The sequence below is a fragment of the Mauremys reevesii genome, linkage group 16 (genome assembly GCF_016161935.1).
Source record: "Mauremys reevesii isolate NIE-2019 linkage group 16, ASM1616193v1, whole genome shotgun sequence".
Lineage (NCBI taxonomy): Eukaryota > Metazoa > Chordata > Testudines > Geoemydidae > Mauremys > Mauremys reevesii.
The window spans coordinates 19,846,768-19,868,511 of NC_052638.1; the positions used below are offsets into that span (position 1 = coordinate 19,846,768).

Sequence of the window (21,744 nt, forward strand, 5' to 3'; positions counted from 1 at the left end):
AAGAAGCATACAAAAAAACCCTCAACATCTCAGTGTCTACAGCGCACACTCACATTTCAGTAGGTGACCAGATAACAGCTGTGAGACAGTTGTGAACTGGTAGAGTGTTCTAGGTATAGAGATGGAACAATAAAAAAGAAAAAAATTCACAAAAATTAGAACCAGGCCATAGTTCAATCTTTGGTTAAAAAGCTTACTTTCTATGACGAGCAAAAAGGGATTTGTAAGTTTGTTTACATTAACAACCTGATTTGAGTGACTGAAAACCATATACATATTTAATCACAGATATTGGAGATGAAAAAGGCCTATTTCATTACCCAGTTAATCTTCCTAGCAGGGTGGGATTGTGCCCTACAACACATGTTCCAGGGCCTGATTCACCACGATTTCACTCCAGTTTTCAAAGGTGTTATTCCATTGAAAAGCATTTTAAAACAATGCAGTTACAGAGATATAAAACTCTAGAGTAAGACAGTGATGAATCAGGCCCCGAGTACTGGAGGCACTTCTCAAACAAACATACCGCCATGAATCTACTTTCTGATAAAGTACAGAAAAGGATCACAAACCTTCTTCAGTCACTTCAGAGCGATCTGGCTTTGTCTCCTTGTGGTGTCCTTCTGCCACTTTCACAGCCACTGCTCTGCAAATAGCTCCAAATTTCCGATCCAAAGAGCGGACTCCTGCCTCTCTAGTGTATCTACCACAAAGAAAATATCTTACTCTGGATTTAAGTCTATAAGCAGGGTATCATCAATGCTTGTTTCACTTACCAACACATCAACTCCCCCCCCCGCCACCATCCTATTGCTCTATAGATACATTTTCAATGGTAGCTTTGCCTTTGTTTCTAGTTTATAGATTTCTCTGAAGATGCTGGGACATCCCTAATCTGAGCAGGGAAAGGGAGAAAGGAACACCCGTGTCTGACACCTACTCATAAAATCTGCAGCAGTACTGTGGAAGAGAGCAGAAGAACACACAGCAGACCCATGACCAACTCTTGATCCAAGAGACCAGGAGCAGTTTCAGGGAAGGCAGGGAGAAAAATATTTTCCCCCAAGTAAGGAATACACAGCTGGGGAAGAAATGAGAAGAGCACTTGTGACATCCCTCAAACTGGAATTTCGGGCAGAAGAGAAAACTTACCTTTCAAAGAAAATGGTGGAGATGGGGGGTGCAAGGGCACTCACTATGTATGTTATTGACCACTGTCTACAGTGCTCCAGGCTGCTGCCCTCTGCAAGACTTCCCCTGCACTTCCTACTTGGCATTCTTTTGATCTGCCACTCAGAGGAAGGAGAGAGGATCAACCTCTCCAGTCCCTGTCATGGCCTCTCTCCTCTTTCTGAAGTGTGAAGTGGATAGTGTAGCCTGCTGCCTTCTCTACCATTTATGCAGGCCAATGTGGAGTGATCTTCTGCATGACTCCACCCTTGCGCAAAATTTTCAGCTCCAGAAGTATGTGTGTAGTTTTTGCGTACCTCTAAACACAGGGACTGTGATCATCCCTCATCCTTAAGTGGCATGCGTAAAACTGAGGTGGGAGGTAGGTTCCTTGTACCATCCCATCCCATCTGTGTTGCTGGTCCTAGTGCAGGTGCAATTTTAATATCCAAAACAAGTCAAGAAATTCAAAGTTATGTAGCCCACAGCAACGCCCTAACTTAATCCCCTTGTGGATACATGTTCTATTCTGTATTACTTTCCACTGTTAATTTTATTACCTTAATATATATCTGGAGCATCTTGCATCAGTGGTGTTAAAAAACAGTGGAAAATTATGTACTTGACTTTTTAATGTTTAAATTTTTATTTTGTTTTGGTAAACCATGTTTCTGATAACATGCAACAGGTAGTGGATTAACACAGTGGTTCTTTACAGGTGAAGTTGACAAGGATTTTTCAATCTAGGCATAAATAAATCTTCCATTAAAACAAAAAGCAGCAGGTGATCTGCTAGAACAATTAGGCGAATTCTGACTCCGACAGCAGAACCACTAGAATATTCTATGCCATTAACTATTCAGTTTACAAAGGAATCCCTTCCTCAATCTTGTGGAAATGCTTTATGGTGTCACATTAAAAAATTTCTATTAAAGTACCACAAGAAAAGTAATCTAGAGCCTAAAAGTAGCGAACAGCACATTTACCTGGTGATGATGTCCAGGGTAGTTACTTGTGGAATTTGAATCTGCTGAGGAGTCAACCCATGCTGTTCTAGCTGTTTCGGGATCAAGTGTCTATGTGCAATTTCTATCTTCTCTTCTTGTGTATATCCTTCAAAAGAAAGCATTTCATTCATCTTCTTACCTATACTGTACTTCTTACTAAATTACTAAATTAAATGTAAAACTGAGAAAATTGAACAAAGTAAGTGAGTTCGTTTACTGAATTATATTCAAATCACTCTCAAATAATCTCAGGAGTCCATTAGCTCCAACAGGTGAATTGCCTGCCCAACTAGACAGTTGTTTTAAATTTCCAACGCATACCCTGTAAAAATGCTGATTTTTGCTTAGATCAGGTCTTGGATTGAGAGACTCCAAAGATTTGGTTTCTGACATGCCAGATGGTATGAACAATCAATGAAAGCAGAAAATGCTTCTGAAGTACGTTATGGGGAAACTTCACATCTGTCCATATACTCTATAGTTACTCTGTTGATAATATGGGAACAATTATTTATTTACTATGATCATCCAGGGCATAATTTTGAAAAAATCCTCTAATTTCACAGGCACAGTCAATTATGGGTGTAACTATGTTTGCACAGTATGTTTATGGAATGATATGTTATATACAACAAACATAACTGAATCAAACATCTATCTGATTTTTGGTTACAAGTAGCTCTTACACATTCAAGTTTGGTAGATGGATACCACAATTATATCCATTTAAACCCACAAGATTTCAGATACAAAATCAGGGATTTATATGAGTAAAGTTATGCACATATGAATCTGTGGATTGAGGTCTTAGAAAGTAAACTGAGACTCTTGAACATTTGTTCTGTATGCCATGTAAAAAGTATCAAAATGTAAAACGTAACAAAAATAAAACCACCAAGAGATTCCCCTCCCCACAAGAATTAGGGGGCACTCAAGAGGACCTTTTCCTATGTAAATCAGTGTACATTTCAATGTAGTATCTAGCTGTACACAGCCACAAATCTGTGACCAGCTAGAATTATGATCCCTGCTGTGACCATTCAACAGGAATAGAACTCCAATCTTCCTGCTGCAAAGCAAAAGCTATCTCTTGAAGATCTTGTGAAGAAACTATTAGCTGACATCAGGATAGGACAGATACACATCAATCCATTCATTAAAGTTCTTCACAGACTGCACAGTACTGCATCTGTCACAAACTAGGTCACATGCTTAGGCCTAGATTTTCAAAAGTAAAACACTGAACATCCCTCACACTAAAATTCAGGACCTCTGACAGTGTCTCAAGATGGACACCCAAAAATGGAGGCAACCAAATTAATTAGTTGCTGTACAAAAGTCTTGGCAACGGATTCTAATTTTCTGTGGTGCTAGCCTTATAAGAGTACACTTCCTTTTTTTAAAATTTTTTTTTAAAAGGGAAAAAGCAGTAGTTTTAGTCAAAGCACTTAAGTGTTACCTGGAACCTGAATGACCTCCATTCTGTCCAACAGAGCTGGTGGGATGGTAGAAGTAGTGTTGGCTGTGGCTATAAAAAGGACTTGGGATAGGTCAAAGGCTACATTTAAGTAGTGATCGGTGAAGCTATGATTTTGTTCTGGATCCAAGACCTTAAAAAGAGTGAACACAAAAATAATGCAATTGCTCCATTTCAAAAAACACAAAACACCACATATATGATTTTATTTAGCTATCTCCTATGTGCTATTTGTACTGAAAGCACGCTTTCCCATTGGATGTCAGTGTCAGATTTGCCTGAGTAAGGCACGCAGTACCAGGCCCGAAATGTAATTCCTGGTCTCTGACATTCTGTCCATCTGTTTTAGTTATTTACTACTAGGTTCTATACTGCATGAAAAAAATTGCAATAGAAATCCCTTAATGAAACTTGCGTTTAGTTTAGAGTATTGACAGTAGACAAACACCACTAACTACTGAAAGGTGAACTCTGTACAGTACAGACTGTGTATTATGATTGCCAAAGCCTTCTAAACTCATCCAGTTTACTTCAGCCCAGTGCCACTGGAGTTGCTAGAAGCATTTCAAAATTAAATTATTTAAAATCTCTTATATTAGAGCTTTTATATGCATTACTCTTCATATTTCTGTATGGTCAACCCTGCCTTTTTTAAATGGTTATATAATTCTCAACCATTTTCTTAAAGTTCAGGCTGATTCTGCCTGCAGGCTTCATATTACTCAATGCCAGAAACAGCATCAAGTGTTCCACTGAACACGGCTCTGGTGAGGCCACTGACACCAGAAATTAAGAACTGCCTTCTGTCTTCAGGTTAGTATTCCCTCTCATGAGACTGCACATATTACGCAAATCACTGTAATCCATCTAATACCACAGGCAAGGGATTACCTTTCAAGTTATACGCTGAAAAAGTGAAGGGTTCCACCTATTGTTATTCAGAGTATTTATAGTGTCTGAAGTATTTATACAGGTAGAACAAAGACTCCTCTTAAAGATCTCTGCTTGCAGAGAAGCCCTCCCTCAAGAAACATAACAAAATATAGACTCTTTTTTCATTGTTTTTAAAGAAATGAAGACGTCTTCATTACTTCACATCTATCACTCAGTCTAAATATAGAGGAACACTGCAACAAAGTCCTTTTTTCCTAAAGAAATTCACTATTAAGTTAAAGTTCACTGTATCAGGAATTGTCATTTGCACTTAACTTTCACACTATAAACTGACTGACTACTTTTGAATTAATTTTAAATGGAATCCTCTCCATTTCAAAAAACTCTTAACCTAGAGTTAAGCTTTAAAGAATGTACCATTTGCTTATGGCAAAAAGCTTGAGACTGCTCTAGTTTTTTCCTAATATGCCAATATTAAAAAACTTGGAAATTCAAATTTAATCTTCCACATTATATTTAAATAAACAAAAATTCCACACATTTAAACGTGTGCAAATGCAAAGTTAAAATCATCCAAAGAATATTAACTTAACTCGTTATGTGGTCAGCCTTCCATCTTCTCTTCTTCCTTTTATAACAACTTGGTCAATTTATTTTCCGATTAATCATTTTTTGGTTTGGACTTTTTTCCCCTCTAAACCAGTTTCAAGATGTGCTCAGGTTATGGCCAGGACATCCTAAATTTTGCAACACCCCCCCCGCTCCCGGACACAGTAACCATATTGCCATTAGCCTTCCAGCTTCCTGCATTTTTTTTCCCCCTGAAGAGTTTTAAGAAGGCTTCAATTGTAGGTATGGACATCAAATTTTCAGACACTATTTGAACAGTTTATCAGTGGGCTACCGAAAAAAGCAAAAAGCATTGGTTTCGTAGCTGGTTTCATAAATCTTTCCTCTGACAGATATGGCAATCTCTTGCAATATCCTGGACAAACCTTATTGAATTAAGTTATATCTTACTGTATGTATCACTGTGGGCCAGGGAATGTGTACAATTCCATGGCCGGTTGGAGGTGTAATTACGCAAATTCATTCAGTCTGTAAAACCTCTGAAGGGGCACCATCATTTGGAGAGACTTGCATATAGTGGTTCAAACTGGATACCCTAGAGACCAGCAGACAATGAAAGCATTTTTGGATAAATAACCTGGGTTTAAATTACCAAGAGCCTTTGCTCCAGTCTAGCAAACAGACAGGACCTTCTGTCAAAGGGGAAGGCCCCAATCCATAGGGAAAAATTGGAAGGACTGACACCAACCAGAGCCCTTGTGGAGATGTTTTCTCTGTAATGCTTTTACCTTAAGAATAAATATGCTTGCTTAGAAAGAGCTGTGTGGTAACTTAACTGTAGGTAACTACATTGTTTATAGCCTTTGAGGCAAAATGTAGAGCAAGCCTGTTTAGGCAGTCTGACTTGCAGGGAATTCACAATGTAGGCAGGGAACTGTGCAGCCTGGAAACACCTCAGTCAGAAGGGAGAGAGCCTCGTGTCTTCACGCAAGAGAGGTCATTGCTGGGGAGCTTGAAGCCTGAGAGCAGGTGTCCTGAATGGACCATGGAAGGGGAATACAGGCGCTGTTGTCCTGAACTCTGATATCTCCAAAATGCAGTTTCAATCTTCATTATCACACAAACTTCTGCTCTTTCCACTAAGTGCCAAAATTTCATGATCTTGGCCAAATCAATTTCTATTCTAGGCCAGAAAGACACACTAGCTCCAAGTCTTATGACATTTGTATCTTCTGCAGCTTATGGAATTTTTTGAATAACTAAGTAAAACTGCATTCAATATGCTACTTGTCTGTTCAGGAATTGTTAAAATCAGATGGACCATAAAAAAAGATCACTGTCTGGCACCAGCACTGGATGATTTATGAATGAGGCATTGGGACCAAGCTCTCTGCTGGTATAAATGGGGAAAAATGCTGACATCAATGGAATTTTTCCCATTTGCACTAGAAAATAATTTGGCCATCTATGTTTTATGGTCACTGATGACATGAACTTGTGTAATGACCAGGTAAGATTGTCTCAGTTTGTGATCACGCTCAGGGTGGTGCTCTGATGTAAAGTTAAGGCTGTTTGGATAAACTCAGCAATACATTTGTACTTTTTGAATAATTTGGGGGGCTGTAAAGTAGAATTCTTACTTTTCTTACAAAGTTGTTTGGCTGAAGCAAGGGACAGATTCTTTCAGCCTTAACTTTAGGTTTATAATGGTTTTCCCCAGGGAATTTCCATAGATTTTCAAAAAAATGTTTAAGAATTACTCTCGGCATAGACTTCCTGTACTGCTTTCAAGCCATTTGGAGACTGTGATGATTCTTGCGAACTAAGCAGGGGCTGTGGCAGAGCACAGATCATGCCCTCCCCTCTCTCCTCCTGTGGTGTTCCATTAGGGAGAGGCTCCCCTCACCCATAAATATATGTTTCCCCAATTCAGAATTTATCTCATATGTGGAAGTGGCTGATAATAGCTAGCTACCTATTGACGCATCAAGGCCCACAACGTTTTTAATTTAACACTCCAGAGTAGAAAAATTATGCCTGCTTCAGAGAAAGTCTTTATAAAGCTTTTGTATTACATATTCTTCCACACAGAAATTTCAAACATATTAAGTTCAATAGACAATGAAAGTTAATTTAACAGAAATTCACTAACTTGCATATCCCCATTACTAGAGTCCCATAGGATTGGCCTTTTTTGTAAAATGGAAAATATTGATGGATGACCATTAATTCTAATGACTAAGCCTTGTATTGGCACCATATGTCCCCTCTGTTGGTAGCATGGAAGGAAGCAAAAACCACAAAAGTCCTGTGGAAGCAGTGCAAGGGATCTACATGAATGGTAGGTGCAAATAACGAAGAAAAGTACTCTACTATACTTTACTTCTCCAAATATCTGTCACCAAAGCACTCTTCACAATCCAGCAATGTTTCTATTGCAGGGTAGCCCAGATTCCAAGGTAAATGGATATTAGTTAATGCTGCTCAAAACAGCACTAAACTTCCTTTCTGCATTGTGTGATCCTCCATCAGAGGGGTCACAGAGAACAGCCACCGCTCAGGTTGACAGAAGTTGATCCAATAAAAGATATCACCTCACCCACCTTGTCTCTCTCATATCCTGGAACCAGCACTGCTACAACACCACTGCTAAATTAAAATGGAAGTTCCACACCAATTCTCAGCTAATCAAAATTAGCATTAGCGCAGAAAGCACCAACAGAATGTCACATGTTCAAGTGGGCAATTGGAGAACTATTTGAGAGCAAAAGACAATTAACTTCTTGCTGGTGTAAGGCTAATTTCTAAATGCTAATATTGATATTCTCAGAAATTCTAGACTACCAGCACCTACAGAAAATACGTTATAGTACATTCAATGTTCTCAACAAGGTTTACATGCACACTATTAAGATACAATAAGCATGAGCTGCACTCCTTATTTAGGCCTAATTACAATTAAAAGGGCATTCTCAACTGGAAACCAAAGAAATTTAAAAAATAACGAGCTAGCAGTACTTTAAGGAGATGTATCCATCTGAGTCCTCCTGCCAGTTTCTATGGTTCTACAACAGTAGTCCCCAAACTGTGGGTTGCACCCACCCAAGGAGGCGCATAGGAATGCCAGGGGATGGGAGGCACATGGCAGGCCCAGGCCAGCCACACACTGCCCCCAGCCCTGCTCCAGTCCCAACCTCAACTCCCCTCCCGGCTTCAGCTCCCAGACACAGCCCCTGGTGCAAGCTTAGCGTTGCAGGTGCTCAGTTTTCAATCAGAAATTCAGGTCAGAATGGGGACTGGCAATGTCCAGTCAACACCGCTGACCGGACACTAAAAGTCCGGTTACCCGCAGTAACTGGCTTTCGCTGCTGGGGGGCGGGAAGAGCAACAGCTGCTGGAGGGGCCTCTGGAGAAGCACTCGGGGATGGCTCTGGCAAGAGAGGTACTGGTGGCTCCCCCATCCTGCCCCGAGTGCAGCTCTCCCTCCCTCGTCCTGCCCCAGTCACCCTCTACCCCCAGAGTGCAGCTTGCCCTCCCGCATCCTGCCCCAGTCACCTCCCCCAGCCCTGGAACACGGCTCCCCCACCCTGCCCCTCTCACTCCCCATCCCCTCCCTACACCACTCAACTCCCCACCTGGTTTCCGGGGGGGCACAGACCAGGTAAGGGGGAGACATGATTGAAAAAGTTTGGGGACCACTGTTGTATAATCACTTTTTTTTTTATTATTATTATTCAAAGTGCTTTTCTTTCCTTTGTTACTGTGTGAAAGATCCACACAAACAGTAGGCATCCCATCCCTCCTATAGGAAAAAACGTGAAACTGTTTCAAATACACAAACTACATAAATAAACTATTTTCTCTGATCTCTTTCAGTTACAGTTACTTTAGAGGTTACTCATCACAAAAGCAGGTAAATAGTTTTGCAGACAGAAGTTTGATTTTTAAGTCAACAGTGGTCCTTCAAATTTCAGTGGTATTTTTGCCTGACTAAAGAATGAAAGAGCAAGGCCAGTGTTTACAAAATGAACATGAAAAGTCTGGAAAATGTATCCATTTAACCAATACCACATGTACAAAAGGTTTACATAGTGTATGTGGTTCTGTTCCAAAGGCATTTAGTACTCCTAAAGTTGTATGTGTTTGATCTTACCAAAGGCTCATTTACTATCCTAGGTATGATTTTGGTTTGACTGAAAAACAACTAAGCCAGTAAGCTCATTGATCTGACTACATCATGTATACTGAGCGCATATATGCAGATGACCTGAAATCAGCCTCTTCTGAATTTTGTGACTGCAAAAATGCATGTGAGCCCCCACAATTTATATATATGAGTAGGCATTTGTGCACCAAAAATTCAGGTAACGTGACTTTCATTTACCCAACTCAGGTAGCTAGATGTTCAACTACCCGATCTGTATGCTTTAAAACAGGCACACATATTCCTGTGAAAATGTGGCTCAAGAATGTAAATTAGGTACAGTACAGAAAAGTCATTGTCATGTAGTGAGTAACTCTGACAAGGAAAACCACAATAACTTACTGCTGTTGTGAAAGAAAAACTAAAGGCTTAAATAATGAAGTGTTGGCTTCCTGTTGCTAGTATTTTTACTTAAGAGTATTAGTTGAAATACTTGCAAGTATTTCAGCTCTCATTTGAGTCATTTTTCACTATTAAACAAGTACAGTATTTACAAGGATCACTGCACTATGAATATGCTGTCCTCTGTTTTTGAATTGTGTCTGAAATTAAAAGTCCATACAGATGGCAATAATCCACATCTGCTTCCTACCCACACCTGTACCACCTTCATTCCATCTCTCTCTCTTAAATTACTGTGCTTTTTCTTGCCACATGATAAATTACCAATGGTATGTTGACATGAAAAGTTCTCACATTACACATAATGGAACCTATGCTACTCCTGAGCAATTGCATATTGCTGTCAAAATAATTTATCCTTCGCATTATGGCATGAATACATCCCTTGTCTTAGCCATTTGAATTACAGCTATGAACAGTGTTGGTAATATTTAAAAAAATTACAATCTGTACACTTGTCAGGAAACTGACTGAATAAAAACAAACACTCAGAATTGACTTTCATTATAATAAATCCTTTGCACTTTTTGAAAGAAAGAACATTTTTGTTCAAAAAGCTTTCGATCACAAAGAATCAGTCGGGGTGCATTTTTAACTCACTGTAAAAGCAAAACAGCTAAGAGCAGATATAAAATGGAGCTATTTCGGCTGATGTCATTTGATTAGTAAGGAACTCCAGATTTGAAATCCTGCACAGGGTCTGGATATAAGTATCTGAAAATTTACAATGACAATGTAATAAAATGCAATTAATATATTCCTTTTAAAGGTGATGTCTGATTATTAAAAGTACACTTCTACCCCGATATAACGTGACCCAATATAACATGAATTCGGATGTAACACGGTAAAGCAGCGCTCTGGGGGGAGGGGGGGCGGCGGGGCTGCACACTCCAGCAGATCAAAGCAAGTTCGATATAACTCGATTTCACTTATAACGCAGTAAGATTTTTTTGGCTCCCAAGGACAGCATTATTTCGGGGTAGAGGTGCACACTTGAAAAATATACTTGAGTCCTAAAGGCAAGGCTGTGACTCATCGAACATTTCCTCTCAATAGATATTGTTCACCACTATATCATTAGGTTATTCAGAGGCTTCCTACTTAAGTGCTCTCCTCAGCAGAGAACTGTTGTCAGCATTTTGTCTCAATCAGTAAAAGAGAGGATGAGGCCTTCAAGAATTATAGCCAGCCAACTGCACTGAGCACTAATTCAATCAACCTGGTTACATATGAATACCTATTATCACATTCATATTCTAAAGTTTGGAAGCATATATACCATACAAAATAATGTGAACAATGCTTCGGCAGATTTTCTCCCAAGAAAACAAGTCTCAATAGATACCACAAACAGAATTAATCTTTTGTTGAAAGCCTAGTCTTGTTCCTTTTTAGTAAAACTGTTCTGTCAAGACTTCCACTGACATCTCTGCAGCACATGGACAAAATAATTTTGTTTCACTAATTGAGACAAAATGGAGCTTATTTATACTGGCAGTTTTTATTAAAGTTTAACCATAAACATTTCAAAGTGGCCTCAAACCCATCCCCTAACTTAACATGCTTATTTCTATGTGCAAGCAACATTTGCATAGAATTTAGAACTGTGCACGCAAACTGGCCACATCTTTGAAGCATACATCATATATTTCTGAAAATGTTAAACCCATTGGATTTTGAAAGCCCAATATTCTTACTGGCATATGCAGCAAGTTAAAAGCTCTGGGAATTCTCCACAAGTTTTATTTACTGGATTTTAAAATTCATTCAGTTGTACACATCAATTCTTCTTCCCCTTCCCCCCCCCATCCCTTGCCTAACCACATCCCTTATGGAACCCATTTCTTAGCTAATTGCTAGTTGCTGGCTAATATGTTATTTACTAAGATATATGTGCAATGGCAATAATGTATTTTTAAATATCTCCAGACAGTATGATTGCATACATTTAACTGAAATTGTAACAGAAAAAAGAGTCAGTTACATGTATGAAATTCTGCATTATCTGATGGAACTTTTTCATAAGAGCAAACATCTCTCCCTAGACTCATAACTCTTTTCTTTGCCATGCTAAGTATTTCTAAGTTGGAAAAAAGAGAGACACCCCTACTCTTACTTGGACATTATTCCAACCACCTTTCCAAAGTAAACAAAGGTACATTTCAACAAATTGCCTTTATCTAATACAGCAAGGTTAGAATTTAAAAAAAAAAATAGGTTGAATACATCATTTTATGAAAAAACAACACTTAAGGAGCAAAAATATCTTGGTAATTTCCGGAGCACATTCACATGCATACAAAACTTTCTCTGTACAAAATATTTTACTACCATAAAATCCATAGGTAAGTCCTACGGATGTTTAATTGCCTGCCTATAATGCTTGGTCTTATTTCACTTCCCTACAAACACATACTAACAAGCACTTGGCTCCATTTCTATTTTTTCCAGCTTTCAACAGAGATCATCTAAATTTAGAATAAATGTTCCCTTGTTGACGAACAGTAACTGGAAGTAAGAAGACATTCTGTTTTGCTTAAGCAATAACTCCACAGAAGCACCACGACAAAAATATATCTGACTTTGCCTCGAAGCTTGTGAGGCGGGACACATTTATTCTTGAGTTTACCAACTGTACTGGTACCTTTGAGGATTATCACCACTAAAATACACCTAAACACATTAAGACCTTTTCCCCATGCCATTTAAGATTAATAATGGAAGCTAGTCAGCATAAAAGTGTGGTTTGCAAAACAGATATGCCACTTAGCTGATCACTTGCAATCATTATTTTCCTACAAAATAGCTACATTTGTTCAATCCAAATGGAAATGCCAACAAAGTACAACCACCAAAGCAGATTAAAAAAATTTCGTATGTTGCGGTCCGAGCTCTCCAGTAGAGGAAGTGGAGGACCAGCTTCAAGATGTTTAGGCAGGGGTACCAACTAGGTTTCAGAATAAGGAGGCAAGCAGGTTTTGGTAACCTTAGTAACAATACTGATATCATTTAAAGAAAGATGCTATTATGGCTCAAATCACCTTAGATGGCAGCAAAAGAAGTGACGAGAAGCAAGACAGCTGGGAAATGAGCTGAAGAAAAGATAGCTAAGACCTTGTAATGAACGTGTACTTGAGAATATCAGAATTTCCACAATGGGTTTGTATCAAGAAACAGAGACTCATTAAACCAGGGGTGGGCAAACTTTTTGGCCTGAAGGCCGCATCAGGTTTCGTAAATTATATGGAGGGCTGGTAAGGGGAGGGGGTTGTGGCTCGACCCCCACCTCCTATCTGCCCCCCTCCCGGGACTCCTGCCCAATCCTACTCCCCCTGTTCCCTGACGGCCCCCAAAGAACCCCTGCTCCATCCACACACCCCTGCTCCCTGTCCCCTGACCGCCCCCAAGCCCCCGCCGCCCCATCTAACCTCTCCTCTCATTCCTGATGCCCCTCCCCCGGGACCCCTGACCCATCCAATCACCCCTTCTCCCTGTCCCCTGACTGCCCCCTGCAGCCCCATCCAACATCCCGTCCTTCCTGACTGCCCCCCCCCGGACCTCCACCCTCATTCAACCCCCTGTTCTCTCCCGACTGCTCTGCCCCCCTATCCACACCCCTACCCCCGACCACCACCCTGAACTCCCCTGCCCTCTATGCAACCCTGCCTGCTCCCTGCCCCCTTACCGCGCTGCCTGGAGCACTGGTGGCTGGTGACGCTACAGCCACACTGCCCGGGTGGAGCTGGGCCACGCCACCGCCACGCAGCACAGAGACCGGGTCAGGCCGGGCTCTGCAGCTGCGCTGCCCCAGGAGCTCACAGCCCCACCACCCAGAGCACTGCGCCAGCGGCGGAGCAAGCTGAGGCTGCGGGGGAAGGAGGGATAGCAAGGGAGGGGCTCGGGGGCCAGCCTCCCGGGGCAGGGGCTCGGGGGCTGGGCGGAATGGTCCCACGGGTCTCTGCATTAAACTATTCATTTTACCTAGATATCAAGGTGGAACAATCAATTAGATTTGGTATTGTAGTCAATGTCTAACCATTGTTTGCGTAAACACCAGGGTTGATTAAACACTGAACTAAAACAAATTTACTTGTGATATATTTGGATCTTTCAATATAGGAGACCCAAAAACTTTACAAACTATGGGACAGATCCTCGGCTAGTGTAATGTATTGCAGCGTCATTCAAGCCAATGGCACTAAGGCAATTTACACCATGAGAAGACCTGGCTCAGTATGCTCAAAGTACAAATTCCTTCATGCCCCACTGGAATGCCCACCGTTATGAAGGTAAAATGTGCAAAATGCTTAATAGTGTATAAAAACGCTACCCAGTAATCTAAGATAGGAAATGAAGAATACTCTAACTGAGATTGCAAGGGGAAGTTACAGGTAGAATAAAATTAACCATATTAGAATTCAGGTACAACTTCGGAGATAGCACCCATACTCTTGAGAAAATCATACTTTTTATATTTCATCCAAAAGATGGTACACCTCTACCCCGATATAATGCTGTCCTCGGGAACCAAAAAATCTTACCGCGTTATAGGTGAAACCAGTTTATATCGAACTTGCTTTGATCCGCAGGAGTGTGTGGCCCCGCCCCCCCCGGAGCGCTGCTTTACGAATCCAAATTCGTGTTATACCGGGTCGCGTTATATCGGGGTAGAGGTGTACCTCCAGATTACAGATGCTGAGCCATTGCTTCAGTATTGACTAAGAGGACTTACTAAGTGGCACATTTTCCACTTCCACCCCTTATTAAAGTACTTAGATTTTCCTAGGATGTTTCTCTTCCTTGCATTGACTGGACTAAGCTGAGCCGGGCCTAAAGCCTGAAGATATGATTGCAGAAGTGTTAGAAAAGGCAGACACTCGATTTGATTATTACCAGTGTGCTAAGTAGCTTCCATTTGTAGGTTTTAAACACAGATTTCTTCTCCTTACTTTTTAAAGCTCATTGCCATGTAAGGCCAGTAGTTTCATCATTCTTGGAGGCTTTCTATGCATTTTGGGAATGGGTACTTGATAGCTAGAGAACTATTTAATTAGATAACTGTGCATTGTTTGGACTTTTTCAAAGTTATTTAATAAGAGAATATGAGATTCTTTCAGGCACACAGATTGCAAATTAATTTCAGCTAAACATACCACCACAAAAGAGGACTAAAACACTGGCTTGAACTCATTATGAATCTCAAGGGACTGGTTGACATTCTCAAAAATGAGTCATTTTTATCATGTATAAGGTTAAGATTTCATCATGGTTATTTTTTAGTAAAAATGTCATGGACAGGTTGCGGGCAATAAACAAAAATTCACAGAAGTCCGCAACCTGACTTTTACTAAAATTATGGAGGGGAAGGGGGACTGACAGCCCTAGCACCCTCCGCAGCCGTGGGGGCTGAAGCCGAAAAAGTCACAGAGGTTTGTTAAAGTCATGGAATCCATGATCTCCGTGATTAAATCATATCCTTTATCATGAATAATGGGGAAAAACAAAATCAAATTGCATTTGTAGAAAGCCATGCACTAGAGTGACAACTGCCATAAAATAACATTTGGTTTTAAATAATCTCTTTCATACTTAGAGTATCCCATAGTGCTAAGCAACAGGTTAAAAAATAAATGACTGCAGTTCCTCCATAGGCAAACGGAACAATGATTGCACACTTAGTAATAGTGCGCACACAACCAATCTTTGATGAGAAAGGATGTTGATTAGGATACCAGGATACGGTTGTATACTCCAGCTGAGATCTCACTACTGCTCAGTAGAGCTGGACAATTGCCTCCCATGTCTTCTGACCACGCCTCCGCCTAGGGGCTGCAGGGACATGTTGATGAAATGAAAACTGATGCACTGCCGCACCTCCAACGAGCACTCGTGGTGCCTCCCCCCTCCCTCTCCCCCCCAAAAAAAAATTTAGTCAGGAGTGTACAGTAAAAGTCATGGACAGATCACAGGCCATGAATTTTTCTTTACTGCCAATGACCTGTCCATGACTTTTACTAAAATACCCATGACTAAAATGTAGCCTTATCCATGAGGCCAGTAACCCCCTCAAAGAAGGAAATTAGGTTGGTTTGGCATGATTTGTTCTTGACAAAGCCATGCCGGCTATTTCTTATATTCCTATTAATCTCTTGGTGTTTAAAAAATAATTGTTTAATAATTTATTCCAGCATCTTTCCAGGTTTCAAAGTTAAGCTGACTGAACTATAATTCCCTGAACGTTGTTGTTCTTTTTAAAGACAGGAACTATGCTTACTCTTCTCCAGTCCTCTGATACCTCACTCATCCTCCAGGAGTTCTCAGAGATAACTGCTAAGAATACAATTTAGTCATAGAGGTCTGTGACTTTAATGAACCTCTGTGACTTTAGCACAGGGGTGGGCAAACTTTTTGGGCCGAGGGTCACATCTGGGTGGGTAAATTGTATGCAGGGCTGGGGCAGGGGGTTGGGGTGCGGGAGGGACTGCAATATACAAGAAGGGGCTCACGGCAAAGGATTGGGGCAGAGGAGGGGTGCGGGGGATATGAGGGGGCTCAGGAAAGGGGTTGGGGTGCATGGTGTACGAGGGGGCTCAGGGCAGGGAGTTGGGGTGTGAGGTGCAGGCAGGGGGCTTAGGGCAGGAAACTGGGGTGCAGGAAGGCTTCGGGCTCCGGGGTGGCAGCAGTGCGCACCAGGGCCAGGGCAGGCTCCCTGCTTGCCTGCCCTGACCCCAGCCCTGTGCCGCTCCAGGAAGTGCTGCGGCCCCTCGGGGGGGTGGGGGGGGGGGCAGAGGGTTCTGTGTGTGCTGCCCTTGCTGTGCCTCCAGGTTCCTCCATCCGAAGCTCCCATTGGCCGCAGTTCCCTGTTCCCTACCAATGGGAGCTGCAGGGGACGGTGCCTGGAGGGAAGAAAAACGCAGAGAGTCCTCTGCCCCTCTGCCCGGGGGCCACAGGGACGTCCGCTTCTGGAGAGCGGTGCGGGGCCTGTGGTGCTATGGGGGGCAATCTTGCAGGCCATAGTCTGCCCACCCCTGCTTTAGCATCACCGCCCCCCTGCATGCCAGGGACTAGAGCCCCTCCCCCCCAGGAGGCAGAGCTCAGGCTGTCAGACACTCTGCCCTCCCTCCTCCCCCCCCCCGGGGTTCATACTTCAGTCCCCTCACACCCCCTCCCACGTTATTTTTAGTAAAAGTCAGGTTGCAGGCTTCCGTGAATTTTTGCTTATTTCCTGCAATGTGTCCATGAGTTTTACTAAAAATATCGGAGACAAAATCTTAACCTTAATAATTGCTAATGGTTCTGAGATTGCTTCAGCTAATTCCTTAAGTACCTAGGATGAATTAAATCAGATTCTGCAAAGTTTCCAGTTTTGTAGGAGTCCTTTCCTGATTTTCAGGTCACTAAAGAGCTCCTGATGGAGTCATATTGGCCTCTTACTGTTCTCCCTATCTTTTCTTTGCATCAGAATGGTTTACAGTTCCTTCTTTAATATTATCTTCTTGAGAAGCTACCAAGCTCCCTCCTCCTGAGCTACTTTTTCCTTTAGAGTTCCTTCCCATGGGACCTTATCTCCAGTTCTTTGAGTTTAAGTCTGTTTTTTGAAATCTATTGTTCTTATTCTGCTGCTCTCACTTTCCTTAGAAATCCATCATTTCATGATCACTTTTACCCAAATTGCCTTCCACCTTCAGCTTGGCTACCAATTCCTCCCCATTGGTCAGAATCATGTCTAAAACGGCTGCCCCCCTAATTACTTCCTCCACTTGTGAAACAAAAAGGTGTCCCCAATACATTCCAAGAACTTACTGGAACTGTTGTGTTTTGCCGTATTACCTTTTCAACAAATATCTGGGTAACTGAAGTCCCCCATTACTCCCAGGTTTTACGTTTTGGATATTTCTGTTATTTGTTCTAGAAATGCCTTATCTACCTCCCTTTCCTGATTTAGTGGACTGTAGCAGACGCCTGCCATGATGTCACCCCTATTTTTACCCCTTTTACCCAGAGACTTTCAATTGGTCTGCCTCTCACCTCCTTCTGGACTTCAGAACCGGTGTATATATTCCAGATGTATAATGCAACACCGCCTCCCTTTTTAGCCTGTCTGTCCTGAACAAGCTATACCCCTCTATACCAACATTCCAGTCATGAAACTTATCCCTCTAAGTCTCTGTGATGCCATTAAGTAAAAATTTAGTTTATGGACTAATACTTAAATTTCTTCCTGTTTACTCCCTATTGATGAGGCTTAATCCATTACTGTTAGTTAAGAACAGAAATCACTGGATTAACAAATAAATGCAAAGTGTTTGTCTCTAATCAGAATGCTACAAAAATGCTGATTTAAAATGTAACAACAATGATAAGTAAGTACTTAGGTGACCCTCCCTGTACTAAGTCATGTACTTTGTTGTAGTAAAAGCTTAAAAATAAAGTAAAAAAAGACTAAATCCCAGGGAAAACCTTAAAAAAAAATATATCCAGCTATACCTAAATTTAACTACCAACACATATGCTGGTTGGCCCGCAGGGCTTCTCCACATTGGCTAATAATGTTATATCTATAAAAAAATCTATGTGGTTAAAGATTTTAATAATGTAAGAGTATTCTTAACAGAATCTATTTTGGTATAATTAAAATGTCTGACTTTTTATTAAAGTTTAAAACACTACGTTGAGCATGTGTAAAAAGGCCATTGTGAGGTCAGCAAGAGGACTAAAAGTTTAAACCAAGATCATTGTCCTTATAAGTATTTTAGAAGATGTGCAGCCAGTAGAGTTTGCACTATGTATGACAAACTGCAAAAGAGCCAACTATCATCAAGTTCACTGACTAGCAGTACACAAAACCATCACCTCAGCCTGTCTTTCACTCAGTACAAGTCCCACTATGCCTTCACCAAACTAACACTTTCTTCCAGAGAATGATAGTCAAAATTCTGCTAGGTTTGAAATGAATTAAACTTTGGAATGTACAGTATGTGACAGGGAGAATAAGATGATTCCATACCTTACCTCAAGCAAAGCAGCTGCAGGATCTCCCTGCAGGCTCTTCCCCAGTTTGTCAACCTCATCTAATAAAAACACTGGATTGTTAACCCCAACAGTCTTCAAGCCATTGATTATTCGACCAGGCATACTGCCAACATAGGTGCGCCTGTGTGAAACATGCAGAAAAAAAGTCAGAATCAGAAGACATCAGGCATGAAAACAACAAACCTAAAACCAAAAGAAACAAATCTGGAAACAAGCAGCCTTACCGTAATACTTGTGTAAAAACAGTCTTTCTTCCTCTGTAATCAGTGGACAAGTATCTCATGTTTCCATTGTTGAATATACAACTGAATTAATGTAACTGATTAAAGGATGATATTCTAATCCCAATTCCTTACTGAAATATTTGTTCCAGGCAGAGTAAAGCATGTCTAAAATTCACATAGTGCATGATCACTATAAGTGGTTGAATGCAAGGTTTGGGGTTTTTTTTTAAACCCTTTGGCCAACCGGAAACAGATTTTTGAACTCTGCATCATTTTTATACTTTTAACAGCAGTGATACTGGTATCCTAACTATGACATGCAGTATTAATAAATTAGGGCATAATTCCACAAATGCCAGATTCCATGAAGCCTATGGTAGGTAGACATGTGTCCTAACTGGAACCCATAAACAGAGAGATTTTTAATTGAATAACTTTTAAAAAACCTTATAATTTATTTTGTCATATTTGAACAAAACAAAAATTAATTTAGCAAAGCATGCATGGAATGAAAAAATATCTATCCAAATTTGTTTAGGAAATTTGTTTTACAGTGTGTGGGAGAACTATATATATTTTTACACATAAGCACACATCATTTCCTAAGTTTATCACAGTCTTTCTGCTTGTGCCATAACCAAACAAAACACTGATGGCTCAGAAGAAACTGATACATGATGTGCTATACTGCAGGAGCTATCTCATGAGCCTCACAAAGTAGATATGCAGAACAGGTCTAAATGCTCTGCCATATAATCTGTATTAAACTAGTCAGAATAAACAGGAAGAGCTTTGGAAAGATGAATCCTAAAAACCATGGGAAGGGTTTTAAAACTACTAAAGGTGACTGTAAATCATTGAACTCCACAGTAAATATCACCACACCCTGTAATAATGATATGGTTTTATATTAAATTTGTCTGTTGAAGGAGTGGGCATGATTCTGTAATTGTTTAAGTGATAGTTACATTTAACTTTATAAAGTTATGACAAATTTGCTGTTATTCTTGAGGGCTCAACAACTACTGAATACATTCAGCCTCCTTAACCTTAGTAAAAATAGCAAACTAGGTAAACTGAGACAAACCTATCAAGAGCTATGGTGAGAAAAGATGAAGGTGGAAGCATCTGTAAAACGTCTTATGGCAAGTCTAGCAATATCAGGATCTTGCAAGGTGCAGTTTCAGTGGCTGTCTTGATAACCTAACATCTTTCCAAGGAGGAATCAGAAAAAAACAGGCAAAAAAATATTCTTACAGATAAAGAAACAAACCTATAATGGGAACATTTTTAAGTTGTAGCTCTTCAAAAAGTTGCATCAGTGTGTAGAAATAAATAAAACTACCAGAGGTAGAGACTGGGAGTTGCTTTGGTTCCTACTAAAATGGGGTACTCATAATACAAGAAGGGTGAAATGGGCAATGTAGGCCTCATGAGAATTTCAAGGTTCAAATGTAGAAGCAGCTTTGTTGGGCACAGGTCTTGATTCAGCAAGGCATTTAAACATATACTTAAGTCCCATGGAATTGGAGCTTAATCGCTAAAGAGTTGGACAAGAGCATGGGTAAGTAGAAAGAAATTACAGTTCCAAACAGTATCCTAACTTTTTCACAGCTATCACCCTTCCTTTCTCTCACTTCTCTCCCTCATCCCTTGTAACTGTAACAATTTTTAAATACGGCAAACCGAGTTAATTAATTCAATACAGCTCTGTAATCAGTGGATTAAATTCTAACTTAAAATGTGCATGCATTTCTTTACATAATTTGATATGCTAACATGAACGACAACTTAAATTTACAGTCTGAATTTAACAGGTACATGGATATCAATTTTCCCTTTACATCTGTAACAGCTTTCCTTGGAGAAAATTAGACTGTCTATAACCCTGTGCTTCAAAGTGCCATTGCTATAGGTGGGCACTACTCAATTTTATTATTGCATTAATCTGACAGACTCAAGACCCACAATAGTGACAAGTGATGCTAGTTTTGAAAGAGGTTAATAAATACCATACAAAGGCATATCTGTATGAGAGCATTAGAGAGACTAAATACAATGTGACAGGTGGAATAACAGCTTAATAATATGATAACCATATGTCTGAATATCTTTTACTGAAATTCCTGATCATTTAAGAATCTAAATTGTTTCCAAGTTTCAATATTCAAAAATTAGTGACTGATACAATTAATTATTAATAACAAAACCTTGAACATTTAAGATGTTTTGAACTACTTTTTTCTGCCACATAAATACAATTTCCTTTGCTGTGCAAAAGCATAACCGAAGCTTCATTAAGATTCCTTTTTGTGGTGTTGTTCCCCCCCACCCCCAATCAGTAACAAAGCAGTCCATCCAAATTAAAATTTAAGTAAAGCAGCAGCTTTATAAATGTTGTCCAAACGCTAGAGGTTGATATAGAAAATAGAACAAAAATATGGGAGTCTTCAAAAGAACAGAAACAGGGCCCAAGTGTCATCACCACAAGCCTAGAACGTCAGCTGACAGCAGCTTCTTCTAAAGACCTCTACTGTAGAAAAACGCATGCTCCCTCATATGGGTCTTGTTAGGTTAGGCTAACACACTTTAACATGGACTTTCAACTTGCTTTAGGTCTCGTCCACACTAGTATCAAAATTTCGCTAGCAGTAACACAGCTATTGCTAGAGGGATTTTAAAAAGATTCCCTCATCAATGCACATAGAAGTTACACTAGTTGAACTATAAAACAATGTTTCTACTATATCTTCAGTTCTC

General features: G+C 40.4%; 1 protein-coding gene across 12 annotated transcripts in view; it reads right to left on the bottom strand.

Annotated features, from left to right (window-relative positions):
- The window catches only part of LONP2 (lon peptidase 2, peroxisomal), a 163,666-nt gene that overhangs the window by 39,394 nt on the left and 102,528 nt on the right, over nucleotides 1-21,744 (bottom strand). For all 12 annotated transcript variants that reach the window (XM_039503745.1, XM_039503742.1, XM_039503743.1 and 9 more), the window contains 4 exons: nucleotides 18,740-18,881; nucleotides 3,637-3,787; nucleotides 2,157-2,283; nucleotides 573-703 (listed from right to left, as the gene is read on the bottom strand). In XM_039503745.1, coding sequence (XP_039359679.1) covers nucleotides 573-703; nucleotides 2,157-2,283; nucleotides 3,637-3,787; nucleotides 18,740-18,881 — 551 coding nt within the window. The remainder of the gene's footprint in view (nucleotides 1-572; nucleotides 704-2,156; nucleotides 2,284-3,636; nucleotides 3,788-18,739; nucleotides 18,882-21,744) is intronic.